Source organism: Pinus tabuliformis, chromosome J (assembly GCF_031772625.1).
Source record: "Pinus tabuliformis cultivar Carrire ecotype Pingquan chromosome J, CPIR1, whole genome shotgun sequence".
In the NCBI taxonomy this organism is placed as follows: domain Eukaryota; kingdom Viridiplantae; phylum Streptophyta; class Pinopsida; order Pinales; family Pinaceae; genus Pinus; species Pinus tabuliformis.
This window is the reverse complement of record NC_142295.1, coordinates 1,180,524,928-1,180,551,468: the sequence shown is the minus strand read 5'-3', so window position 1 is coordinate 1,180,551,468 and position 26,541 is coordinate 1,180,524,928. Positions and strand designations below refer to the sequence as shown.

The window sequence follows — 26,541 nt, the reverse complement described above, 5'->3', positions numbered from 1 at the left end:
TTTAAAATTTCGACGGATGAGATTAAAATAAATTTTGATCTTCATCAACAGTCGAGATTACTTTGACAAGGATCACTCGAACTAGCCGTTGGAAGATTTATCTTTAAATAGGAGGTCATTTGTAAGTTGAGATCATTCGATCTTTGATTTGTGTGCTAAGTAAAAGCTCTCTTGTAATTCTTTTTATGAGCAATAAAAGAAGACTTTGGAGTTAATTTCTGCTGGTGTTACTCTTCGTGGAAATGCTGTAAGATGTGTTATTTTCATGCATAGATTTCCTTTTAGTCATTGATGATAGCTTTATGAAGAGTGATTTAAGAACAAGTATCTTGCTTGATTACTGGGGTTTGAATGGTAATTTAAGTTCTGAATATAATGGTAGGTATCTCTATTAAATCTAAATTTTATTATCGTTTTCTCGCTCTACATTAATGGTTGAATTGAGTTGTGCAGAGAATTCTTGATTTTTAGATTATTGGGCGTTTGGGGAAGTTTTCAGTTGGACCAGCCAACTCCCAATTAGTATTTTCTGAAGAGCCTAGTTTGATTGAATCACGAGCTTATCATAAGAAGTTTCATTGTTGATGCATGAAGGGTTTTGGGCGAAGCACCTTCGTTTAAATTTAAAATTTAAAAAAAAAAAAATTGTGCTAAATTGATAAATCTAGCTTTTAAGAGCCTCAGATTGTCGGATCTGGGAGCGGAGGTTGACTCACACTCGCTAGATCTGGTAGATCTGCTTCTCTTGTGCATAGATCTGTAATTTTTTTTTGGTATATTGGGATTCTGGGTGTTTGTGTTTTCAAGGAACAGGGTGCAGATTTGAAGGTGAAGTTTGATTTTGAAGCCAGATCAAGGCCCTGGAGGGTAAGACCTGGCCTCAGAACCATCTCTTGCAGGGGCATTATTTCTGCAGTCCAGGGTTTTAATTTTTTTTTTATCTGGAGATGATTTTACAGGGGTTTCAAGTAATAAATCTGAAGCAGAACATATAAATTTTATTCAGAAATCTCTTGGAAATTTTTAGGGGTTTATTGGGCTGCTATTTTCCTTTCCTGTTTGCTACTTGGGATCTTCAATTTTTCTGTTGCCTGAAAAATTTCGAAATTTTTTTTAGGCTCAACTCTTTCTCTCATCCTCTCCTCATTTTCCTCCCTTCCACACATATATTAACCTCACCCCTATCCGTGTTTTCTCTCCCTAGCTACGTATTTCCTTTCCTCATTGAGAGATCCCGCTCCATCTCTACGCAACCCAACCATCCTGCCTCCATCGCTGCTCCAAACGCTGGCCTAAGTCCGCTGTCTGCTGCCCCATTCTTTCATTACCAATCCACAGTCATATGACCGCACTCTCCATTCCCATCGCTCATACCCTCGCAGTTGGTATATCCTTCACTTTGCAGCATTCTCTCATCCACTGCCCACCGTTTTCCTTCATTAAACCACAACCATTCCTCACTGCAACTCCATTACGCCTCTCCTATCCACAGCCTTCTGCATTTGCTGTCCGTCAGCTGCAATCCTTTCTGTCGTCCAAGCTTCGACCTGCAAAACAGGTTACCTGCTCTCCCTTACGCCGTCCCTTCTTCTCATCCTTCTCATCGCTGCCGGATCTCATCCTCCCGAACAGATCCATCCTCATCGGCCGTCGAGCTTCCCTCAGACTTGCAAACACAACGCAACAAATACAAATCCGATTTTTTTTATTTTATCTTCAGTTGTATGAACACACATCCATTAGGTTAGGTTTTACGTTTAACTTTGTATATACATTGAAAGGCCAACTTTTTTTAGAATGTATTTAAATTCGATTTTATTTTTTGACTTTTAATTCTTTTTTCCTTTTTTATTATTTTATGTTTTTTTTTTAAATCTAAAAACAAAAAATTAAAAATTTCTAAAACTAAAAAAAAAATCATAAAAATAACAAATTTCTAAAAGAAGGGGCTTCGCATTAATTTTATTTTGAGACATCCTAATTTTTTTTCAAATGTAAATTTTTTAGCATTAAAAGATTTTAAATTTTTTTATGTGGCCTCTGGCCCATTAATTCTTTTTTTTAATCTTTTGATTTACTTTGGTCACATTAAGAGAAAATCTTGATTTATCATTTACTGCACATTAAGTCTCGCTTAGCATATTGAGAAAAAGATTTCCTAAAGGACTAACTAAATTTGTCAAATTTTTAATTCCTTCTTGGTATCTTTTGTGCTAAGGATAAAATCTAAGGGTGAACTTTTGTGGTAAAGGTATTTGTCATTTATCTATAGTTAAATGTGCTTAAATTTTTATATCTAAAGATTAACTATTGGAAAGTGGTGAATTTCCTAGATTTGGATCACTAAGCATAATCATTTAAATTCTAGGATCTAAACTGGTTAGCATTTAAATTTCGTGGTTGTTTTGAAGTATTTGGATCTCTAAAAATTTAATTGCTAGAACATTGTGCATCTGTTGAATATCTTGTATCTATCTATAGTTATTGCTTGGATTATTTAATGCTCATTACATGTTCGACATATTACAAATATTTTCAAGTGATTGTTAAAGATTTTTATTGTGGAATTGCAAATAGATTTCATTTTCCTAAGCAACAATAGCTAATCAATTACTTGGTTTTCATTTTACCTAGAAAGATCATTAACTCCATAAGGCACTAGTATTAATCATTTAAAATTTAATCAAATTCTAGGTCTTGCTAAGCCTTAATCAAGTACTTGATTGCCTCGCCGTGTCTCCTGAACTGATTGGTTCCCAATCAGTTCTTCTTCATTCCATTTTTCCATAGGGTCTAACCCCCTTAGCCTGCTATAGGGAGACAACTTAAATGGAGAGATTGGGGATCAGGGTGACAACCCCCAATCTGAGCGTTGTCGCAATGCCTAGACATTCTGTGCGACAACATTTTTTGGCGCCGTTGCTAGGGATAGAGTTTTTCTGTCCTTGGTTTCTTCAACATTCATCTCATTTCTTTCCTCTCATCCTTTCGTCTCTTGCCAGGATAAGTTCCTTGTCCTTGGCTCCTTGCTTTCGGGTTATTCCGAGTTAGACTTTTTGTCCGGTGGCAACTCCACTTCATCTATCTTCTGCAAGAGTGTATACTAGAAGACATCCAAGCAGTTTGGTTAATCCTGCTCCTGATCCAGAAAGGGCTTTCAAAGTACGATTACACAAACTCTCTTCTCGTACCTTTCTTGTTAATCTCGGACAAGAAGCCCTCTTTGATATCCGTTTGCTTTTTACTAACCCAGTCGAGCATGACATCATGGACATATTCGCCCCTTGTAACTTTGCTAACATTCAAGGTTATCCCAATGATATTCCAAAGCATGGGATGGATAAATTGCCTATCTTTTAGGGTAATAATGTAGTTAGTGCTAACTCTCATCTAAAATCCTTTAGTTCATGGCTGGGTAATGCAAGGGCTGTTGATTTTAATCATGAAGATGTAAAAATGACCCTTTTTGTTCTTACCTTGGAGGGGCATGCTTTAGATTGGTTTACAGAAAAGCCTCAAAATTCATTTGATTCTTTGCAATCGATTGTTAATGCCTTTAAGGAAAAGTATGGAGATAAGAGAGAAGGAAGGCATCTCGTAAAAGCTATCAGTATCATTAAAAACATAGAAAATGAGACCGCAGAAGAATTTAACAAGAGGAATGATATCATCAAGGAATTACCTCAAGATTATAAACCTACTGATAAATCTCTTTGGGACTTTTGTATTGATGCCTTTAGCCTTGAGCCTTCTTATGAGTTAAGACGTGCTAAACTTCCTGATTATAGGGATTGTCAAGCTTTAGCAATAGAGCTTGAAAACGATAAGGCAGCATCAGTGAAGTCTGAAATCCCAGGTTTTGATAGGGCTTCAACAAAATTAAAAGAACCTAAAGAAAAAGAGGTCCAAGAATTTGATAATGAACTCGTTCATAAATTGTTGCAAAAAATTGAAAGCATGGAGATTAACCAAGCGAAATTAACTCTAACCATGCTAAGGAAATAACTACTTTGCAGAATAGGTTGTCCAAATGGAAAAAGCTCAAACACAAAATTTCCAGCCTAGAAATAATAATGATAAACGAAATAATAATTGGCAGAAGAAAGGTCAATCTAGTGAGCAAAGACCACCTAATCCGCTTGAACATACTAATTTGGTCGATGATGCTCCGCCTTATTGCCGGGCTTGTGATGCTCTTCATGAGGAGGCAACTTGCCCCATAGTTAGAAGGATTTTGGATAATGGAATGTTTGGGGCAGGTAATCAAATAAATTGTGTGGGTAAAGAGTTTTCTTTGTCTATGAAAGACTGGATGGAAGTTAAGGAAAACAATCGAGATGTTATGCCTTCCACATCAGCTTTTAGTATAAATAATTTTGAGAATGAAGATGATATGATGGTTAAATTATATGGTGAGAAGCCTTCTCCAGAGCGAATCATGGAAATTGCTAAAGATAAGGGTTTAACTTATCAAAGAAGGGATAAAGATCAAACTAGGAATCAAATTCCTCCTCGAATTTTTAACCCGGGTTTAAACACTGGATTAGATATCGATTTGGGAAGTTGGTTTAATAATGCAAAAATTTGGGTTCCTGTCTCCAAGATTGCAAAGATTCCTTCCCAAAGGGCTAAGTTACTAAAAGCTATTGAAGCTCCTCAAGTGAATTTTTCTTAACAAAGGGCACCGGAGGTTGATTATCAAGATGCTCCTATATATTTGCAAAGTCTAGATTCAGATAACAAGGATCATCAGCCATTCTTTATTACTTTGATGGTTAATGGGTACAAATTGAATAATTGCATGCTGGATTTTGGTGTGTTAGCTTGTGTCATGACCAAGAGGGTCATGGAACAACTTAATTTAAGAGTTTCTAGGCCTTACTACAATATATGTGCCATGGATTCTAAGAAGATTGAAGTTCACAGTTTGATCAAGGATTTATAGGTTCATTTATTAGTTTACCCTAACATTATGATTGTTATGGACATTGTCGTTGTTGATGTGCCTGATGCTTGGGTATGCTTTTGTCAAGAAAATGGGCCTCTGATCTAGGAGGGAGTATTCAAATGATTTGGTCATATGCTATTATTCCTTCTCCTAGAGGTGATGGTCTTGTGAGACTTAATAGAGAGAGCCTGAGAGAAGATTCCATGTTGAAGATCCTAAGAGACTTCATAATGAGATAATTAAAGAACAATCTGACATTGGGAATTATGCTATCCTGTCTAATTCTATAGTTCTTCCCGATGATAAGGTTGATAAAAAGATTGGGGATCTCAAGGATAAATTTTGGTACATGTATTTTGATGGTGCATCGTCTAGGCACGGTAAAGGTGCAGGAGTAGTATTAAAATCACCCCTTGGTCATATTTTCAAATTTGCCTATCGGTTGGAATTTGAAGCAACCAACAACATTGTTGAATATGAAGCTTTGTTGTTGGGTCTTGGGTTGGCAAAGGTTTTAAGAGTTAAGTTGCTTAGCATCAAGGGGGATTCCAACTTAATTATCATGCAAATTAAAAATAAATTTACATGCAAAAATCAAAGGTTAAAGAATTATAGAAATGTTGTATGGGATACTATGGAATACTTTGATGCCCTTGACTTTGAGGCTATCCCAAGAGAGCAGAATAGTTCGACAGATGAGCTTGCTGTAGCTGCTTCTACTTTGCTGTTATCTGATGGGATGATTAAGGATAAGATAAAAATGGAAGTTATATTTAGGCCTTCTATTCCAGATAACTCTGAGCATTGGCAAGTTTTTGATGACGAAAAACAAGTGATTCGTTTTCTTGATAATTTGGATGAGTTTGAAAATTTTCGGATAGATTCTAAGGAGGATGGATTTGATGATCATGAAGATATCATAAATTCTACTCCTAGGAATGTGGTTTCTTTAGAACAACACTTTGATCGGCCTGATGCCACAAAGATGAAAGAGGAAAATAAAATGGATCCAGGCGAATACATCGAGGTAAACATTGGTACTTCTAGGGATCCAAAGATTATCAAAATTGATGAGGGTACTAATGTTGAAGAAAGAAAAAAGTTAACCAATTTACTTCGTGAATATTGGGATGTTTTAGCATTTTCTTATGATGAATTAAAAGGTTATAGGGAAGATGTCATGGAGCACACTATCCCTTTGAAAGATGAAAATGCTAAACCCTTTCGTCAAAATCTTAGGCAGATAAATCCTAAGTTAGCCCCTTTGGTTCAAAGGGAGATTTCAAAAATGCTTGCAGCAACAATTATTGCTCAAACGAGGCATTCAACATGGTGTTCCAACCTGGTGATTGTTAGGAAAAAGAATGGTATAATAAGACTTTGTGTCGATTTTCGAAACCTTAATCTAACATGTAAGAAAGATAATTACCCTTTGCCGAACATGGAGACTATGTTGCAAAGAGTAATTGGTTCTGGAATGATGTCATTGCTAGATGGTTTTTTTGGGTATAATCAAGTATGGGTTAAAAAAGAGGATTGTCACAAAACTACATTCACCACACCATGGGGTACTTTCGAATATATTAGAATGCTGTTTGGATTAAGCAATGCTAGGGCTACGTTTCAAAGGGCTATGGATTATGCCTTCAAAGGTTTAATTGGGGACATGACATGTTGTCCCTGCATTTCCTTGCAGATTTTACAGTCTGCAGTCTCAGGGAAGCAAGTAAATTAGCACTAGTATCTAGAATCTCTATAACTAGTCATCCAATTGAAAGAATCACTTTAGATCTGGTTAGGATTTTTGTGCAATCTTTGTTTGAATACTTACATGCTATATTTTGTCCTTTTGAGTGAATCATCTTACTGGTTTTAAGTTTGTAATGCATATTTACACACAGAAAACTAGTAGGACAGCCAATAATTAACTCGTCTACCTCATCCTTGACCCCAAAGAAGGCATTGGTCTTCACTTGGTTGGTTGAGGTACTAATTGGGAATCCTACCTTAGCTTTTTCAGAGGATGTTGGGCCTAAAGAGTGGAGGTTTGAGTCGAGCTGATAGTGGGCCGTTATCCTGTGTGTGCCCATCTTAGTAGGTTACATGAACATTTGCATCCCTCCTAATCTGATTAGTAGTAATACCATAAGAATGCAAAATGGATTTTGCATTTTTAGGTGGTAACAAGATGCACTGGATGTCCTTTGATGGTCACTTATCACAATGGAATACTAGATAGTTAGGAATGAGAGGGGACTTCCCAACCCGCCACCCTTTCTTCAATATTAACAGGAATTGAGGGAATGTGTCCTAAACCCCAAAGGATGATATCCCTGTAGTTCATATATTATCCATCCTAATAATCTCATTTGCAATGAAATTGAAATTGCAAACGAGTTGATATGATAAAACCTTAAGAAAAGGTAATTCAAATTGAACTAAAATATAAGAGATGCTTGACAGAAAGTTGATGATCAAAATTCTAAAAATAAAAGAATTTACAGTACTTCATAATTTGTTCAACACTATCAAGGCATTTGTAAGGCTTGAAAATATTCAATAATCTATGGCACATTCAACAATTTTTCTGAAAAGATCAAAAGACATTTGATTGCAATTGTACTTTGGAGAGCTGCTGCAGTCAACTTGTGTTTGTTTTCTTGAAGTCACTTCATTTTTTCAACTTGTTTTATCATTTTGTGTGGTATGCGATTTTGTAAAATTGTTGAACTTTAACATGGATATAAAATTGTTGTTCAAATGCATAATGATGCAGTTTACTGTTGTGGGGGTACATTCTGCAAAGTTTGACAATGAAAAAGATCTGGATGCAATTCGATATGCTGTGCTGCGGTATGAGATCACTCACCCGGTATGCTTTCTTTACCATTTATTTGGATTGTTAAAATTCATTAATTCGGTTATTTTTGGAAAGAACTTTGGACCTGAAAATGACATTGAAAACCATCCTTTCTCATGCCTATAGAATAGATGTTTCATTATTAATCTGCTTGCTAATACATGTGTTTTTGTGTAAGATTTACTTTTCTTTTTTGAAATAATAACTCCTAATACTATACAAAAAAATATATAAGTACAAACACAGAGGGATCATCGACCTTATTGCAGCCAATGTTGCAATGAGGCCAGAATAAGCCCTAGCACAGGTATCCTTATCATCCTTTATCAAGAAAACCCCTCTAGCTTTAGTTTGTGTAGATAACTCATAATATTCTATTTTCTAAAAGAACTATTCAGAACCTATCTAACATTCCAGAATATGCTTACAACGAATCACATAGAATGAGGACAAAACAGGGGGTTGAGTACAATGCCAAAGGACACAATAATGACTCAATACAAGGGATATGCAATTGCCAAGTAAGGTGGCATGTCAATGAATGTTTCCTTGTAGGAGTGAATTGAATTTCACCAGAAGAAAAATTCAACATTGCTTAGCATAGGGGTACTCCCAAAAATATGTTTAACTCTCGCATTTTGAGTTGCATGCACTTGTCATCTATTCAGCCAATTCTGGTTAGACTAGATTCATTAAGTGTTACTTTCCAAATGTACACTTCACAAACTAATTAATTCCAACATAAAAATGCACATTTAGGGTAAAATATAAGCACTATCATCTATCACTTCGGTGATTGCTTCCCTCTCTTTAGGCTGGTTCTTTTTCAGCATGAGGTGGGTTTCGCTGATAGGATTACCAATCTGTCTTTTTCAGCTGTGTAATAATTTCCAGATCAGTAAAATAGAAATGTTTTGAGCTATTCAATATATTAATTAGTCAATTTCAAAGATTAGTGCCTTATCCATTGGTTATGGAGTCATGAAGGATAGGGAAGATTTAGTTCTTGACCATGGAGCAAAATATAACTTAGTAACCTCACTAACAATGATAATTACCAACCCTTAGCAGTTTTGATACAAGTAACAGCCATGTACAAATTTTCAGAACATATAAATCAATGGAACAACTTTTTACGATTAACAGCCATAATAAATCAATACATAACAGATCTGAAACCATATCAGCTTTAAGAGGATGAAGAAATCTCTCCCAATGGCCTTTCTTGTACTTAAAATATTTCCTCTATACATCCAATACTATTATCCAACAGAATAAATGAATTTAAGCTTGAAATATTAGCATTACAAAGATATTTTGGCCTTTAGAAACCTGTACATGCAGTTACAAATCTGTCCCAAAATCCATAACAGCCAAGAGATACACGGTAGTTTCTCCAATCTGAAATCACACCATGCAAATGAGGTGAAACCATCTTGTTGACCACTATGTGTCAACGACCCATAGCAGTACACCCTATTTTTTCGCAAAATGGATAGCGCTTGATCAATGTGTCCGTGCCGTTCGACTATCATCATCAGCCTGATCATGTTATATTGTAAACCTAGTCTGCATGTGTAAATTGTAAATAATCTCAGCAGATCTGTGTCATGTATGTAATTGCCTAGGTAAACCTAATTTTCTGGTGATGATCTACATTCCGGAAGGTTTTTTGTCTCACCAATCCATGATCGGCAGAGTTTTCCTTCAGCCTTACCCCAAAGCCGGAATGGATTTTGTCATTAGAATCTTAGGGGAGTCCTAGTGTGTTAGATCGAGTCTATGTAAAAGTGATTTGGGAATAATCCTAACTATTTGGTTAGGTTATTTTATTACAAATTGCTTGATCTGCTAGATTATGTTTGTGTTGCAGAACTGGGTAGTCTATGAGGGTCTATATCAAATGGGTTTTCCCCCTTGAAATGTAAAAATGTCTTGAGCAATGTTGCAGGAAGCGTCCTCCCCCCCCGGTTCCAAGGCCCGAAGCGCGTCCTGTGCGGATGCGTCCAGAAAGCGTCCCTGGAAGCGCGCTTCCAAAATTCGGAAGCACACTTCCGCCTGATTTGGACGCTTCCTGGAAATTTCGGAAGCTTTCCTCCGAAGCGCACTTCATATGGCGCTTCGGCAGTACGAAGCGTGGCGCTTCGGAGGGCGAAGCTTACGCTTCCCGTACACTTCCGTACGATTCCGGAAAAGTGCCGCACTGTTTAGAAAATCGTTTTTTTTTAATTTTAGGTGAGTTTTCTTGTTGGGGGTGGGTCCACCTTAGGTTAGGGTGAGAAATGAAGGCAAAAAAAATATAAAAAAATATAAATATCGCAGATGCTCCCTCATGGTAATGTTAAATTCTTAAAGTAAAATTGACATTCTCCTTTATTTTTCATTTTCATCCTTTTACTTAAATTTTTAACATTACCATGGAATGACTCAGGATGTTTGAGAGTGGTTCCAACCTCATTGGACTTCATATGGAGAAAATAGAATTTGATATCCTATTCAAAATTCAACAGACTTAACAGTTTTTAGGAATTTAGGATCAATGGGATTGTGGCATTTCATTAGATTATATCAAGTATGAAGGTATGCGATTAGCATTTAATCAAGAGCACCAAGCCCTATATGTACCCTAGTGTTGGTGGTGTTAATTGTTGAACTCCTTTGTCACACGGCATGCCCTTAGCAAAAAATTATCTTTCAATCAAGTCAAAATCATCGATCAAGCATGTTAAGCTTTTTCTACCATATTTTAAGTCTTGAATTAGGTAGTTCGATCAGAATTGGGCAATGTTGACTAATATCCCTAGACAATTGAGGTAGAGGCAAAGGCTAGACAAGAGGAGAAGAATCTAGATTCTAGATGGTTGATGCTCGAATAATTAATCATTAATGTACAATGGATGTTATATCTCTCTTGATTTATGCAAAAATATGCATGTTTTCATGTCTTCTACAACTAATTTGGTATTTGGGATGTTTGTTTTGAGTATAAATGCAAATATATATATATATATATATATATATATATATATAGCAGACGCTTCGCTTCCTAGATTTTTGGAAAATGACGCTTCCGCGTCTCCGCTTCCGTCCGCGCTTCGTGCAACATTGGTCTTGATGGTTAGAAAAATAATTTATCCCCTCATAAGTTCTAGGTCCTAGGTAAATTTAAATTTTCCAAAGGCTAAATTCGAGAGTCCTTTAAAAAAATTAATTTTAAAAGGTCCAGAGGCTAAGGTTAATTGATTATTTTGCTAAATTTTATGCCCTTGGTCCCTAGGGTTAAATCAAAGTCAAATTTTGAGGAAATTAATTCAAAAATTTAATTTTTGAATTAATTAAAATACATTTAATTGATAATTTCAAATTTCCTCAATAATTTAAAATTTCGACAGATGAGATTAAAAGAAATTCTGATCTTCATCAACGGTTGAGATCACTTTGACAAGGATCACTCGAACTAGCCGTTGGAAGATTTGCCTTTAAATAGGAGGTCAGTTTTCAGTTGAGATCATTCGATCTGGGAGTCGTGTGCTAAGTGAAAGCTCTCTTGTAATCGTTTTTCATGTGCAATAAAGAAAGACTTTGGGGTTAATTTCTGCTAGTGTTACTCTTCGTGGAAATGCTGTAAGATGTTTTATTTTCATGCATAGATTTCCTTTTCAACGATTGGTAGTAGCTTTCTAAAAAGTGGTTTAAGCACAGGTATCTTGCTTGATCACTAGGGTTTGAATGGTAGTTTAAATTCTGAATATAATGGCAGGTATCTCCATTAAATCTGAATTTTATTGTCATTTTCTCTTTCTACGTTAATGGTTGAATTGAGTTGTGCAGGAAATTTTTTGATTTTGAGATCATCGGGCGTTCGAGGAAGTTTTCAGTTGGACCAGGCAACTCCTGATCAGCATTTTCTGAAGGGCCCAACTTGATTGAATCCCAGGCTTGTCATTAGAACTTCCATTGTTGATGCATGAAGGGTTTTCTCTGAAGCACCTCACCTTAAATTTAAAATTTAAAAAATATGTGTGGCATAATGATAGATCTGGCTGCTTAGAGCCTTTAGCTTGTGATTACTGTAATTGTTTAGCTGGTTTTTGGGGTTTTCAGGTTCATCATTGTATATATTATTTCTGGGCGTTTTGTTTTTGCCATCACAGGTTGCAGATCTGAAGGGGAGTTCTTGTTTGAAGCCAGATCTGGGCCCTGGAGGGTAAGATCTGGCCTTAGAAATCAGCTCTTGCAGGGGTATTTATTTCAGATTGGAAATTTTTTTGGGGGTTTTCATCAGGCGAATCTGAAGCAGAAGGATTTAAAAAATTTTATTAAGATTTCTGGAGAGTTTTAAGGGTTTCCTGGGCCATCTGTCTGCTACTACCTGGGGTTGCATTTCTATAGAAAAATTTCGATTTTTTTTTAGGGGTATTGTGTAAAACCCATCCTCGTTTCCTACAGATCCAACCTCCCTCATTCTCCTCCGAGCATCTCTTCTCTCTGTCACCATCGAAACCCTTCTCACACTGCTCCATCTTGTCTCATCCTCATTTGTATTCCGTCAACTTGCATATCTCCCCTCTTCCTCATACCGCCAGATCCACTGCAAAAATCCTACGCAGCTCCACGCTGCCCATCCATTGATCACTCCACGCTGCCCGCACCCTCATTTTGCGTGCCTCCACTGCCATTCCTCGCTCCCTAACTTGCAAACAAACTCTGTCTGTCCATCGTTGCAGCTCCCCTCCATGCAGTTGTATTCACGCTATCCATCGAACTGCTTCATTCCCATGCTTCCACCGGCTTTCAGCGAAGATTCCATTTCGCTGCCACTGTCCTCACTTCTGTCGCCTATCCAACCTGCGTAGCAAGCAAGCATACCCGCGTCCATTCCATCGCATCTCTCAAACCCCTACCTGCAAGCACAACGCAGCCAGAACAAAATGAGTCTCATTTTTTTTTCTATCTTATTTATGTATGTATGCGGGTTAGTTTAGGTTTAGGTAGATTTCGTTAGCATTTCATTTTTTTTGGGGGTTTTTAATGTGTTAAGGTTAGGTTTTCCTTATGCTTTGGTTTCATTTTATTTTGTATATATTCATGTGTTAGGCTAGGTATTTTATAATTTTTATTTAGTTTTGTTTTATTTTAGAATTTCGTTTTACTTTATGGTTTTTATTGTTATTTTAATCATTTAAAAAAAAAATCTTTTTTTTTTAGTTTTCATTTATTTTAAAAAAAAAAAAAAAAAATTCCAAAGTCCAAAAACAATAAAAAATATAAAATTTTTGAAACATTAAAAGGTATTAATTCATCGTTCACCACATTAAGTCTTGCTTAGTGTATTGGGAAAAGGATTTTCTAAATTTGTGAATTTAAAGCTTCTTTTGTGCTAAAGTAAAAAAATCTAAAGGAAATTTTTTGTGGTATTCGTCATAGTTAAATGTGCTTGAATTCTTATATTTAAAAATTAACTATTGAAGGTGGTGAAATTTTTCTGGATTTGGTTCTCTAAGGATACGTCTTTTAGTTTTGAGGATCAAAATCGGTGAATTGTTAAATTTCGTGGTTGATTAAGATATTTAAAGCTTTGAGCATCTGTTAATCATTGTGCATCCATTGAAATTGATCGCTATTGCTTGAATATTTTTGATGTTCATTACATATTAGATGTTTGGCAAATATTTTCAGGCAATTGTTAATTATTTCTAAGAAATAGCTGATAATCATTTACTTGGATCATTGACTCCTTGAGGCACTGGTATTTATCACTTAAAATCTAATTAAATCTTGAGTCTTGCTTAGCTTCAACCAAGTTTTCGATTGCTTCGCTGTGTCTCTCGAGCCCGTTGATTCCCAGCTAGTTCCCCTTCATCCTGTTGTCCATAGGGTCTACCCCCCTTAGCTTGCTGTAGGGAGACAACGTAAACGGAGAGATCGGGGATTAAGGTGACAACCCTCGATCTGAGCGTTGTCGCAGTGCCTAGACACTCTGTGCGACAACACGTCCTTTTATAAGCTTCCCTCACAACTACCTTTTGGATGAATTAATAATAGGTGGTGCTAGAAACCCCCAAGAATAGGGAACTCTACTTTTAGGGTTTCATTTCATTGGATAATCATTTTTGAATGTGTCAACGATGCGGCACGTCTTCATCTTGTTAAAATATCTATCCTAACAACTTCGGCAAATTAATTCCTTATGATTTCCTTATTGAAAAATTAATTTAGATTGAATTCTGTAGCTCATAGAATAAAATACACTTCCTAGAAATTTAATTGGAAATAAGAGATTTGGCAAAAGCTATAGAAAACCAATCTCCAAAATACACATAGAAATTTCTGCCCTTAAAATATTAGGTTTTCACTAAAATTACTCCAAGCTTACAAGGGCTCCTAAACTGGGAAAATAGCCCATTAAGAAAACAAGAAATTACAGCAAAATGTGGTTTTTTTGGTGCACTGTTGTACAGACCTACTGTTGAAGTTTCTAAGTTTACTTAGTTAGAAACCCTCCATGCACTTTATTTGATTTATTCCTACCTACTTGTTATTTTACTTAACAAGTTATTTACAATGTAAATACTGAAAATAAAGACTAGTGCATGCTCAACATATTACAGATCAACAACTAAAGGAAACATAAACAATCACACAATATGACACCATTATTTTTGGACCAATGTCCGCAGAAAAACCCAATGTGGGAAAACCGGTGCAGCTATTTGAGGATTTTCTTATTAAGCAATATCAGAGTACAATCAGGGTGCCGAAACTAGCCTACCCAACACAGAATTTCCTTGGTAGTAATAGCTCTCAGTTTCTGACAAATCTCCTGGCTGAAACCCTAGATAATCCTTCCGGCGGCTCCTCAGCACCAATCTGCCCCAGAAACCCTAGCGTTAACGTCTCTCTGGACTGCGTCAGTCCCTCTCTACCAAATGTTGGCCCTGCGTCACCTCATATGGGTCTGTGTCAGCCTTAGAAGGACTTGTGTCAGCCCTCTGGCCCTCTACGTCAGCAACGTTGGCCTCTCTGAGGCTCTGCGCAGCTCCTGACTGCCTCTGCGTGAGCCTTGGCTGGCTCTGCGTCACTCTCCCCGGCTACTGCACTACTCTCCCGGCACTATCTCTGCCTCTCTATCTCTCTGTGCTCAATGCCCCTCAGCTGCAACTCTCGATCACTAATTCTATCTCTCTTAGCAAACCCCGCTCGAGAGAATAGAATGACTGATCACTCTAGTGTACTCTCCAAGTGACCCTCAAGCCTCCTCTTATACTTTTCCTGTTGACATATCAACGACCGAGATTAAGTCCCTAATCAATGGCTAAGATTAGATCTGGCTTGATCCATGTCTTTTGGACCATTCTAACACAGTTTCATATTAATCCACATTAATATTTTATTTTCTCTAAGTTTAGACTTAGGGACTCCATTAAAAATATTAATTATTTTAATATCTCCTGAACTGTTTAGAATAAGCCCAAACCCTTTCTGGGTATTGGATATCTCATGTGCCCCACCTCTCCACCAAATTTCGTAGCTAGAGCACATCCGATGCTACCCCAAATAAACACGCCCTCTTAGCGAGGACTGTGCTCTAGCAATACACCTTACTGAGTATTACTCTGATCATCTGGCATCGGTACCTGTGCTGATGCTAGGCCTTCCTGCCCAACATCCTCTGCACTGCTACATCCTGTACTGCTGCCCATGGTTTTGCCACTGCCACTGCTACATCTATACGACAACTCCCTCTGCATTTGTGCTGCTACTGGTCCTTTCTCCCAGCGCTGCATCCGCACTGCACCTTCTCTCATCATGTTGCATCGTGCTGCCCACTGCTGCACTGCAACTCAATTACCGAGAAGTAGGTAACTGATCTCCCAACCTAACCTCCCTGTTGGGCTAAAGACCCTTCTGATGCTGGAGCTCCCTCTGCCGCTGACAAGTGCTCCCTCTCTGACCTCTATGTTGCTGCAACAACTCCTTGCATCTCACACCGTTGCACACCTCTCTGTGCCATCCTGCACTAGTGCAACACTCCCGTGCCTCTTGCACTGCTGCAACTTGCTAGCCTCGCGTTGTCTCGGGACTCCTACGTTGTAGCTCTCTCTTCTGCTCCATCCGCATCCATCTCTACCTGACTCAGCCAATCCTGCTACTCCTCTTCGAGGCTCCCGTAGCAAGGTCTAATCCAAGAGGCTGGGTACCTCGAGGATCCTGCCCCTGATCGCCTGTAGTCCATCTGACTATAGGTCGATGTCTCTCCACTTCCGCTCAAGTGGTGCATGTGCACTCATGGCACAGTCATCGTATGTTAAAGCTTCCTTCTCTGCCCGTGCTGGCGCTGCCTTAGTCTCGGAAGACTCTCCCTTACTCTTCTTCCTTGGAGACTGGGTCGCATAGTGGCCCAACTCCCCACAGTGGAAGTAGTTGATCTTGGAGAGATCCTTCTTCTTCTGCTTTTCCTGCTTTCCCTCAGATGCTAGGGCAACATCTTCCTTCTCTTGTTTGACTTCGATCCCCTTGCTGCTGCTACCCATCTTTGACTGTCGTTTGATCTCTTCCTGGTGAAGAGCCTCCCACATCTCGTCCCAAGGTGGGAGAGTCCCTCTGCCCAGTATACTCTGGACAAATACCTCCCAGTCTTCTGAGACAGCATTCAGGGCTGTCCTCACCATCAACTCCTGATCCAGCGTGGCTTCTATAGCAGTCAACCGATCTCGGATCTCATTCAGTCCTCCAAGGAAGGTGTCAATCAGTTCTCACTTCTTCCTCTGATACGACCTCAACTGATTCTCAAGTAGCATTCTTCTCTGCACAGAAGTATGCTGGTACAATTTCTTGAGAGCCTCCCTCATCTCATAGGCCGTTTCTTCTCGAAAATATGTGGTACTACATGATTCTTGACCCCATCAAGGATGATTCTCTTGGCCCTCGCCATTGCCTCCTCGTACTTGTTGTTATCATTGGGGTCGATTGGGATAGCTATTACCTTCAAGGCGAAGTTCTTGACACGATTTCTGTTAAGTACAGATAATATTCTTGCCTTCCAGACTGCGAAGTTCGACCCTCTGTCCAGTCTATCCTGGTCTCTTACTCCGTGTAGTGCCATGATGCTCTTCTACTTCCCTCTTGGAAATTCTCTATTCGACTCCTCTGAGTCTCTACTTCTCATCTGGAAGTTCTCTTCTGGACTCCCTCTGAGTCCCGATTTCCCTCCTGGTATCCTTCTGCCGCTATCGAGATGCCCCCTACTCTGATCGTCTTGTGTAACCGCACCACTGATCTGGGTTCCTCGGCTAGAAACCCTCAGTAGCAACTCCCTCCTCTTTGCCTTGCTCTGTCAAGCACTGTTCTGACTACAGTACCTCACCAGCTCCACTCTGCAATATTCCCACAACCTTCTAAACCCCAGCAACCTGAAGGTGATGGTTACTAGGCTTTGCACAATCCCGGCACTAGCAACCCAGCCTCCTCAGCCAATTGCGTCAACCCTCCCAGCTTCTGCGTGGCTCTGCGTGAGGCTCCCTTTGCCTTCCTTAGCCTCTGCACTGCCTCTTCTCGGCTCACCCTTGATGACGCAGGCATTCCGTCACCCTTCCCTTGTTGCTGCTCTGCTAGAAACAACTTCTGTCACCTCAGGACAACTGTTTTCTGCTACTATTGCTCCGCTCGGCTGATGTCCTTAGTCCTCCTCTGATCTGCAATCAAGCTTTGATACCATGTTGAAGTTTTTAAGTTTACTTAGTTCGTAACCCTCTATGCACTTTATCTGATTTATTCCTATCTACTTGTTATTTTTCTTAACAAGTTATTTACAATGTAAATACTGAAAATAAACACTTGTGCATACTCAACATATTACAGATCAACAACTAAACTAAACAGAAACAATCACACCATATGACACCATTATTTTTTGACCAATGTCCTCGGAAAAACCCAATGTGGGAAAACGATGTAGTTATCTGAGGGTTTTCTTATTAAGCAATATCAGGTTACAATCTGGGTGCCGAAACTAGCCTACCCAACAGAGAATTTCCTTGGCAGTAATACCTCTCAGTTTCTGACAAATCTCTTGGCTGAAACCCCAGATAATCCTTTTGGCAGCTCCTCAGCACCAATTTGTCCCAGAAACCCCAGCTTCAGTCTCTCTCTAGACTGTGTCATCCCCTCTCCGCCCTCTGGCCCTGCGTCACCCCAGAGTCTGCGTCAGCCTTAGGAGGCCCTGCGTCAGCCCTCTAGCCCTTTGCGTCAGCAACGCTGGCCTCTCCGAGGCTCTGTGTAGCTCCCGACTACCTCTGCGTGGCCTTGCATGAGCCCTGGCTGGCTCTGTGTCACTCTCCCCGGCTACTGCAGTGCTCTCTTCACACTATCTCTGCCTCTCTGTCTCTCTGTATTCAGTGCCCCTCAGCTGCAACTCCCGATCACTAATTCTCTCTCTCTTAGCAAACCACGCTCTAGAGAATAGAATGACTGATCACTCTGGTGTACTCTCCAAGTGACCCTCAAGCCTCCTCTTATACTTTTCATGTTGACATATCAACGGCCGAGATTAAGTCCCTAATCAACAGCAAAGATTAGATCTGGCTTGATCCATGTCTTTTGGACCATTCTAACACAGTTTCATATTAATCCACATTAATATTTTATTTTCTCTAAGTTTAGAGTTAGGGACTCCATTAAAAATATTAATTATTTTAATATCTCCTGAACTGTTTAGAATCAACCCAAACCCTTTCTGGGTATTGGAGATCTCATGTGCCCCAACCTCTCCACCAAATTTCGTGGCTAGAGCACATCCGATGCTACCACAAATCAACACCTGCCAAAACCTATTATAAAGGCCCTGCTGTTGCTGCTGAAATCTGTCCTAGAAATTTGTATGGCAACCCTTATCTTTTGTAGCCTCTTGGAGTTTCCTCTATTGATTTTTCAAGTGCAATATGCACAAGCACAATTTTATGCTAAAAATAATTACTTCCAATGATATTGTTCTTACTTTAGCACATTACAGATCACTAAGCAATTATACTTCAGAAAATTTCAACCATAAATGTAGTAGGTCAGTAGAGATCATAGTAAAATAAGCATGCACAAAACACATGTTGTACTCATTTTGTCACAAGTCCAAGGAAGTAGTGTACAAATTTTTTCAAAGATCAGAATCATTAGCCAGCTGTTATGAATAAAATATAAATATAATAATAATAAGGAATAGTTCATTAAATAGTAATTAGTTAATCAAGAGGCATGTCCCTAAGGACATGGCCATTCATGAAAAAGTACCTGCCTAGGTATATAAAGCAGACCCTCATTTGTAACTCAATCATCTCACTGGTATTCAAATATTCTTCTATAATATATTATAGTCCTATCATGGATCTTTATATATTTCGGATCTTCTGAAATGGTCTGTTGCTTATACAAACTTTGTTTGTTACATTGGTATCGAAGCTGTTTGATCCTCTGACCGCTCAACCGCTGCAGAGAACCAGTCTGATCTTGTCTTTGACCATCAACTTCTGTCAACTTTGTTGTTGTGTGATCAAGCGTTTCACTACATAGTTGGATTTTCTCCATTCTTCTAGTTTCCGCCAATTTAGGCTTTTGGCCATTAAAAAAAAAGAAAGAAAGTAAATAATAATAATAATTGAAAAAAAAGAGAAAAAAAGGAAAAGGAATGATATTGAAAAAGAAAAGTTGAAAAAGATATATATATATATATATATATATATATCTATAGGAAATAATTAAAAAAAATAAGAAAAAGGATTACTAAAAAAAATATAAAAACAAGTCTATATATATAAAAGGATTTAAAAATAAAATAAAATAAAATAAAATTTACCTATAGCCAATCCAAAGAATAGTTGAATGACGACCTTGCCTCCTAAAATAGGCCCACCGAGGCATCCACCGTTCGCAGTAGTTGCCGCCCCGCTGGAGCGAATGGTGGTTTTCCTTTGAAGTCTCGGTGCCGGAATTGCGTCCTCTCCCACAAACTCATCTCTAATGCTGAAAATCAAAATTGGGGATATTACGCCCCACGTGTATTTCTGGTCAAAGGTGAGCCCAAACATTAGGAGATGGAGGAGGGAAATCGAGCCACTAGTGGAACGCGGGGGCCACCCATAGTGAAATGTGGCCCACAAGGGAAACACGCACCCATTGGAGCGAAGTTGGTGGGGGAAAGTCGAGCTGGGCCCACATGGGCATTTTGGAGGCGCTTGGACAAAATGAGCAAGAGACACTCATTTTGGTCATTCATGAATATTTGAGAATTTGTCTTTGACATAGCATGCTTGAGCTAAAGCCAAGTCTGCAAGTGTTGTTTAGCACAAGAGTGTTTCCGGGCAGAAATCTCAACCATTGCTTCGGTGGATTTCGAGTGCTAGCCCAAGGAGGGAGTCCCATCTATTCTAGTTCGTACCAGTAGCAGGGAATGCGAGTTTATGGTAAGGTTTAGCAGTAGCAGCGTAGGAATTGCACAGCTCTTGGAGGAGGCATGCTTGGAGGTTGAGGAGTGAAGTGAGTTTAGGGCTGAAACTTGATGAGGAGTCTAGGGGAGTATTCTTTTGGAGATTGTAGCTATTTTGGGGGCCATTTGCAGCAGGATTGATAGGTGGGTCGAATTACCCAGCAGCATTACCATTGAGGGAAAATATGGCCGAAATAGGGTAGGAAGCATTAGAAGCATGATAGGGTGCATCATTTTAGGGGATGGCATCACAATAGCATATGGTTGAAAGTAAGAGCTCATGGGAAGCTTGAAAGATAGTTGAAGTTTATGGCAGTCACTATTAGAAGGAAGTAGCTCTTGATAACCTCATTAAAAGAATAAGTAGTACTTATGGGTAGAAGTGAGTCATCTAGTATAGAACTCATCTTACATCATTGGGAAGGAGCATCTGCAAGATGAGGATAATCAGGATCCTCAGCTAGAATCTTCATTGGAAGGTTCATCTCTTGGGAGAAGCAAATGTCTCGCTAAGAATTCCACTTTGGATGGGATTCATTGTTTGAAAGAATGATGGTAAGATGACAAAAGAATGCAACATGTCAAAGATGATTGAAGCACTCTCAATCAAGGATAGGAAGCTACTGAAGGAAGTCTAGATGACCAAAGGAGAAAAGAGGTATGTATGCATATGTTTAATAAATTGAGTCATGTCATATAGTTGCAGATAACATGGATAAATTCTCTACCTCATGAGCATTATCGAGAGAAAGGGATCTCCTCCTTTGGAAGGATGCATGAAGGCATGGTTCACATATTGACTAGATGAAATCAACATAATAAGTTTTCATATGGAATATGATATGTTTGATAAAATTGATGGAACTACGATTGGAAGTTCCTGGGAAGCAATGTGTGAATAAAGAAAGGAAGAGATCATGAAAGATGCAACTATGGAGAAGGCAATCAAAATCCAATGACTAAAGATTTGACTATGATATCTCCATGGGAAAGATATGAAGACCTTGATGAAGTTTGGAAAAGAAGGAGATCGTTGACATTGTATATCTTGGAGATGTGTCAAATATATGTGCAGGATGTTAATATTGCAAGCAAACAAATGTCATGATGAAGGGCCATCACAAAAGGTAATTTTGATTTGATGTTCTTTTTGATTTTTGAATAACATTTGGATATGTTAATGCAGGGCTACCGGAAAAAGATTTGCACATGTTGTCTACAACTAGCACTCATGTGGTGGGATAGAAGATCCTAAAGGAAATATGATGTGGAAGAGGTGGTTGTATGAAGGAAAGCCAAATGTGGACTAGAAAATCACTTTTCGATAAGGGGAAGGATGACATGACTGTCTTGAGGAAAGTGATGGAGGGTTGATGCCCTACAAGATGAAGGCTCCATAATATTAGAGATAAATTTCATGACATCGAATGGAGGATCGCTACAAGCAGCTGAAGGTCCCATGATCTCCACCAATGAACAAAAGTTGCTGCTGGAAACAAGTCCTTGGCTAAGAGGGAGCTTGGAAGCAAGTCCCTGGGAGCCTAGAAAAGTGTCTGGATAAGAGGGAGCCTGAGAACATTCCTTTATAGGGATGGGTATATCCTCCCTAGTTGAGAGGGAGAGATACACACATCATTCTTGTCTTCACTTGGGAAGAAAGAATGGAGGATTGGCTAAGCATCTGGCATCCGATACTCTTTGAGGATGTGGTAGGGCATCCAAGATAAGAGTAGTCGCAGAGGACCAATATTCTTTGAGGACTGGGAGTCCAAGATAAGAATAGTCTTGGTGGAACATACTCTGAGAGAACTCGGGTGTGATATGTTCCGAGAGAGACAATGATGAGGATCTCTATAAATCATTGGTCTCGCCGGCATTGTGCTCTGATCTTGTGGAGAGATATAGTTGTTAGTCAAGGCCTTGCTATGTGACAATGCTGGATGATATGATGCTATAGAGATGGGTTACCAATATGACTCTTCTTATGAGAATTCTTCAGATTGAGAATGTCCAAGTACCTTATATGGATTATGAATAACTTCCTAGTTAAGAGGGAGTGTTGAAATATATAACTCGGTTCAGTCTTCATAATGGCATATGTAATCAAGATTTTATGTATTTAATGAAAGATAAAAATAAATTTATTATTATTCTTGAGGCATGGGTTTCATGCTCAAAGGGAATTCATTTTTAGGTCAAGCACCCATTGAGTGCTTCTAGGTTTGTCATAAAGTCAATTGAGTCATTGTCATCTGTTGAAGACTGGGCATGTTACATATTGTAAAGAAAATTTATTCAAGACAAAATAGAATCAAAAGACCCTCCAAGACCTCGTCATGGCACAAAGATCAAGTCGGCCTAAAGAGAACAAATCATATCCCTCACAAGCTCATAAATAAGAAGGAACTTGACCTCATTGTGACTCACTCAATCAAGTTCGATATTCTCAAGCCAGAAGTTGGAAAAAGGATGAAAAAGGAAGGAGAAGAACTAGATTGAAGTTTTTGGGCCTCTCTCTCTCTCATGTTAGGGTTTCTACATTTGTTGGGCAGAAGAATTTGCTGGGTAGAAGAATATGCTAGACAGAAGAATTTGTTGGGCAGGTCGAAGTTGCAGAAGAATTTTTTTGGCAGGTTGAAGTTGCAGAAGAATTTGATGGGCAGGTCGAAGTTGCAGAAGAGTTTGTTGGGCATATCGAAGTTGCAGAAGAAAGTGTTGGACAGGGCGAAGTTCCAGAAGAATGTGTTGGACAGGGCAAAGTTCCAGAAGAATCTATTGGGCAAGTCGAAATTGCAGAAGTTGCTGGAATCAAGGTTTGACTTGGTCTTGGAGGTCTTGGTCAAGGGTCATAGGTCTTGGAATTTGTCAATTGAAGTTCTATAAGAAGAGAAGAATTCTTGTCGGTTTTCCTCTCAGTTGGAGAGGTTTTGGCCCTGGCTGATCGCCTACATCTTCTGTCCTATTGTCTCTTTGATTTTATTGTTTGGTAGTTGTTTGATGATAAAGAACACTAATAATAATGGAGTGTAAGAAGAAGCTAATCAAGTTAAGTAAAAATACATCACAAGCAATTATCGAAGCAAGTGAAATCACCTAATCTAGCTGCCCTAGATTTCTTAACGCTTTCCTTTCCAAGACTTCCATGTAATAGTTGAATCTTATCATAAATGAAATTGATTGTTTGCATATGTCAGTTCTTCATTGTTGAAATCAACTTCAATAGCTTGGACCCTATCATCATCTATTTTGTTGTTATCATAACAATATTAGTTGCTTAATGTTTCGTATGTGGTTATACAATTATTGCGTGCATTTTACCAAACTCATTATATGCCCTTATGTGGAACCTATATGATTTATACCTATGTATTCTTTTTTGGGGTTCCTATCAAATACAATAAATGAATTACTACAAAATTGCAGTGATTGCAATATTTAACGTTGCGATGCTATTTAGATAGTGTGGTATTTGTTGATATCCTTTTTTAATTGGATGGTTTTGTTTTAGATAATGTCTCTTTTATGCTGTTAACTCAGAGTTGCTGTATTTAATCACTCTTGGTTAGAAAGCATTCAGAGGACTATATTTTGATACAAATAATTTTAGAATCATTAAACATTTATGCCTTTCATACAAGATGAATGGAGAAAGTTGAAACATATATAAGATTTGTTGTCCTCTTTCTGGTTTTATTTATTTATTTATTTTTGTCTCTCCACTTCCATGACATAAAATTTGGACTAAACACAAATATCCTAAACTAAAGCAGGTGGTTAATGATGGGGATATGTTTTTATGGCGAGAGCTTGGAGTAAGCTCATGGCCTACTTTTGTAGTAGTCAGTCCAAATGGAAAACTTCTAGCACAACTTGCAGGCGAGGGCCATCGTCAAGTAAGTTAAACATTTCCCTTGATATCAAGATATTTTCTTATGTGTTTCCCTTGGTTTTTGACATGGTTTTGTAATAGAATATTGTCTTTAAAATGAATGTATTTTTTGCAGAATTAGTACTTGTTTTAATCAGAAAATAATATGTACAGAGTATAAATGTACAAGTGGAGAGTAAAATGTACAGTCAATGAGACGGCTTCCTTAATCCAGTATTTCTACTTGTATTAACAGAAAATAATATGTACAAAGGAAGGATAATATGCAGAAGCAAATGGTAGAATGCACAATCAATGAGACAGCTTCCTTGATGCAGTGAAAGCTGCAATAAGGTCTAATATGCAGACATTGAGACATCTTTGGCATCCTTAATGAGAGGACAACTTTCATCCTTGACTTGGATACACACCCCCATCCAGTGACAGCTTCTCAAACGAGGTTACTGTTGGAAGATTGATATTATAGCAGCTTATTATTCCATCTTCCATTCCTGACAGTTATTTGTGATTTATGTTCATCTTCTTCATTATTATGCTTATGTTCTTATCATCAAATAAATGCCAAAACATCAAGATCGCAACCATAAAAGAGAGACACTAGAATTAGGTTCCAAGCCAGGACAAAATCCCTCCAAAGTGGAAAACCCACAAGAACTTCTTGATTGGGATTGCAATGTTTACAGTGGATTTTATCATGTACTAGGGTATGGAACTTGTATTTAATCAAGAGAACCAAGCCCTCTATGCAGGGGAGACTCCCAATAATGAAGAGCATGTAGGATACTAGGGTATGAAACTTGTATTTAATCAAGAGCACTAAGGTCCAGTGTTGTGAAAAGCGTGATTAAATCGCGATTTAATGAAAAAATCGCGATTTTTTCCCCGCGCCGATTTAATCGCGATTTTTCATATATTAAGGAATTTAGACTTCTGTGATCCATAACATTGTTTAGAAAATCTTCGGCAAAATCACATAACCAATCTTTTGTCGACGCGTTTCGAACCAACCAGTGTGGTTCATCGTCAGGACAAGTTTTATATGAAAAATCACCTAATTTTTTTTTTGCCGATTTTTATTGAAAAAATCGCGTTTTTTTTCAAAACTCGTGCTTTTTTCGAAAAAATCGCGGGGGCACGGGACAGCACGATTTTATAAAAAAAAAAATTGGTTTTTCATTGGTCATTTGGACAGTCGCGCGCGTGGAGGGAGGAGGAGCTCTTGGAGACCATTGAAGAGGGTTTTCAGCCAAATCTAAGTGCTTAGAGGAGAAAATCAAGAGGAGACCACCGATTTCTCCATGGAAACGGTATGAAGATTAATTTTTTTTGTTTTCATTGTTTAAAAACATTGTTTTTATATGCTTTTCATTGTTTTTGGTTGGGAAACTTGGTATGGGCACCATTTGTCTTTTGTTTAAAAAAAAAAAATTGTATTTCTTCATTGATTTGGGATGGGTAACTTGGTATGACTATGGGAACCATTTTTTTTTTTTGTTTTCATTTTTTTTAAACATTGTTTATGTTTTTTTCATTGTTTTTGGCATTTGCCATTTGGTTGGGTAACTTGGGTTTGGATTCTAGAATGGTTGGGTAATTTGGGTTTGAAACTTTGAACTTTGGAATGGTTGTTTTAGGTTGGGTTATGGGTAGCTTGGATTTTCATTGTACAATCATCAATGTAAAAATTAAAAATTAAAATACTAAATTGTAATTTGTAACTTGTAATTTTGTAAATGCTAAATTGTAATCCTAATCCTTATTTTCCCATAGGTTCACAACTGCACCAAAACACCATTCAAGACTTCAAGTTTGCAAATTCAAAGTTCAAAAACAAACATGCCAAGGAAATTGGATCCTTTTTGGGAATATGGTGAACCTAAAGCTCCGAATGATAGACAAAACTTGAGTTGCAAGTTGTTTGGAAAGGAGATATACAGGGGGGGTGTACAGGTTGAAGTTTCACCTTGCACAAATCCCTGGACATGCTATGGGGCCCTGTATAAATACAAATCCTGAAATTATCCAAAGAGCCATGAGAGCATTGGAAGAATTAGAGCACACTAGAGAGGCTAAAGAAGAACTCAAAAGGCAACTAAAAAGGTCAGTTGAAGGAAGTGGGCCAAGTGGCATTGGTTCTACTGCAGCATCAGTCAATCCGGTAGCTGCATCATCATTTTTTGTTCCTCGAACCACACCTGGTTCACAACCATCTATCGGTTCAATGCTAAAAAGAACTGATAAAGAACAAGCTGACAGGTTGATGGTAAAATTTCTCCTCTGGAGTGATATTCCTTTCAGCGTTGTAAGGAATAATCCATTTTTCCAACCTACTATTGATGCTATTGCCAGTGTTGGCCCGGGGTACAAAA

General features: G+C 38.3%; 1 protein-coding gene across 3 annotated transcripts in view; it reads left to right on the top strand.

The window, feature by feature from the left end:
* LOC149231281 (haloacid dehalogenase-like hydrolase family protein) overlaps positions 1-26,541 on the top strand; it is a 574,449-nt gene that overhangs the window by 259,216 nt on the left and 288,692 nt on the right. For 2 of the 3 annotated variants that reach the window (XM_089379150.1, XM_089379149.1), the window contains exons 14-15: positions 7,725-7,820; positions 24,054-24,176. In XM_089379150.1, the coding sequence (XP_089235276.1) occupies positions 7,725-7,820; positions 24,054-24,176 (219 nt within the window). The remainder of the gene's footprint in view (positions 1-7,724; positions 7,821-24,053; positions 24,177-26,541) is intronic. The other variant, XM_089379151.1, reaches the window with a different exon arrangement.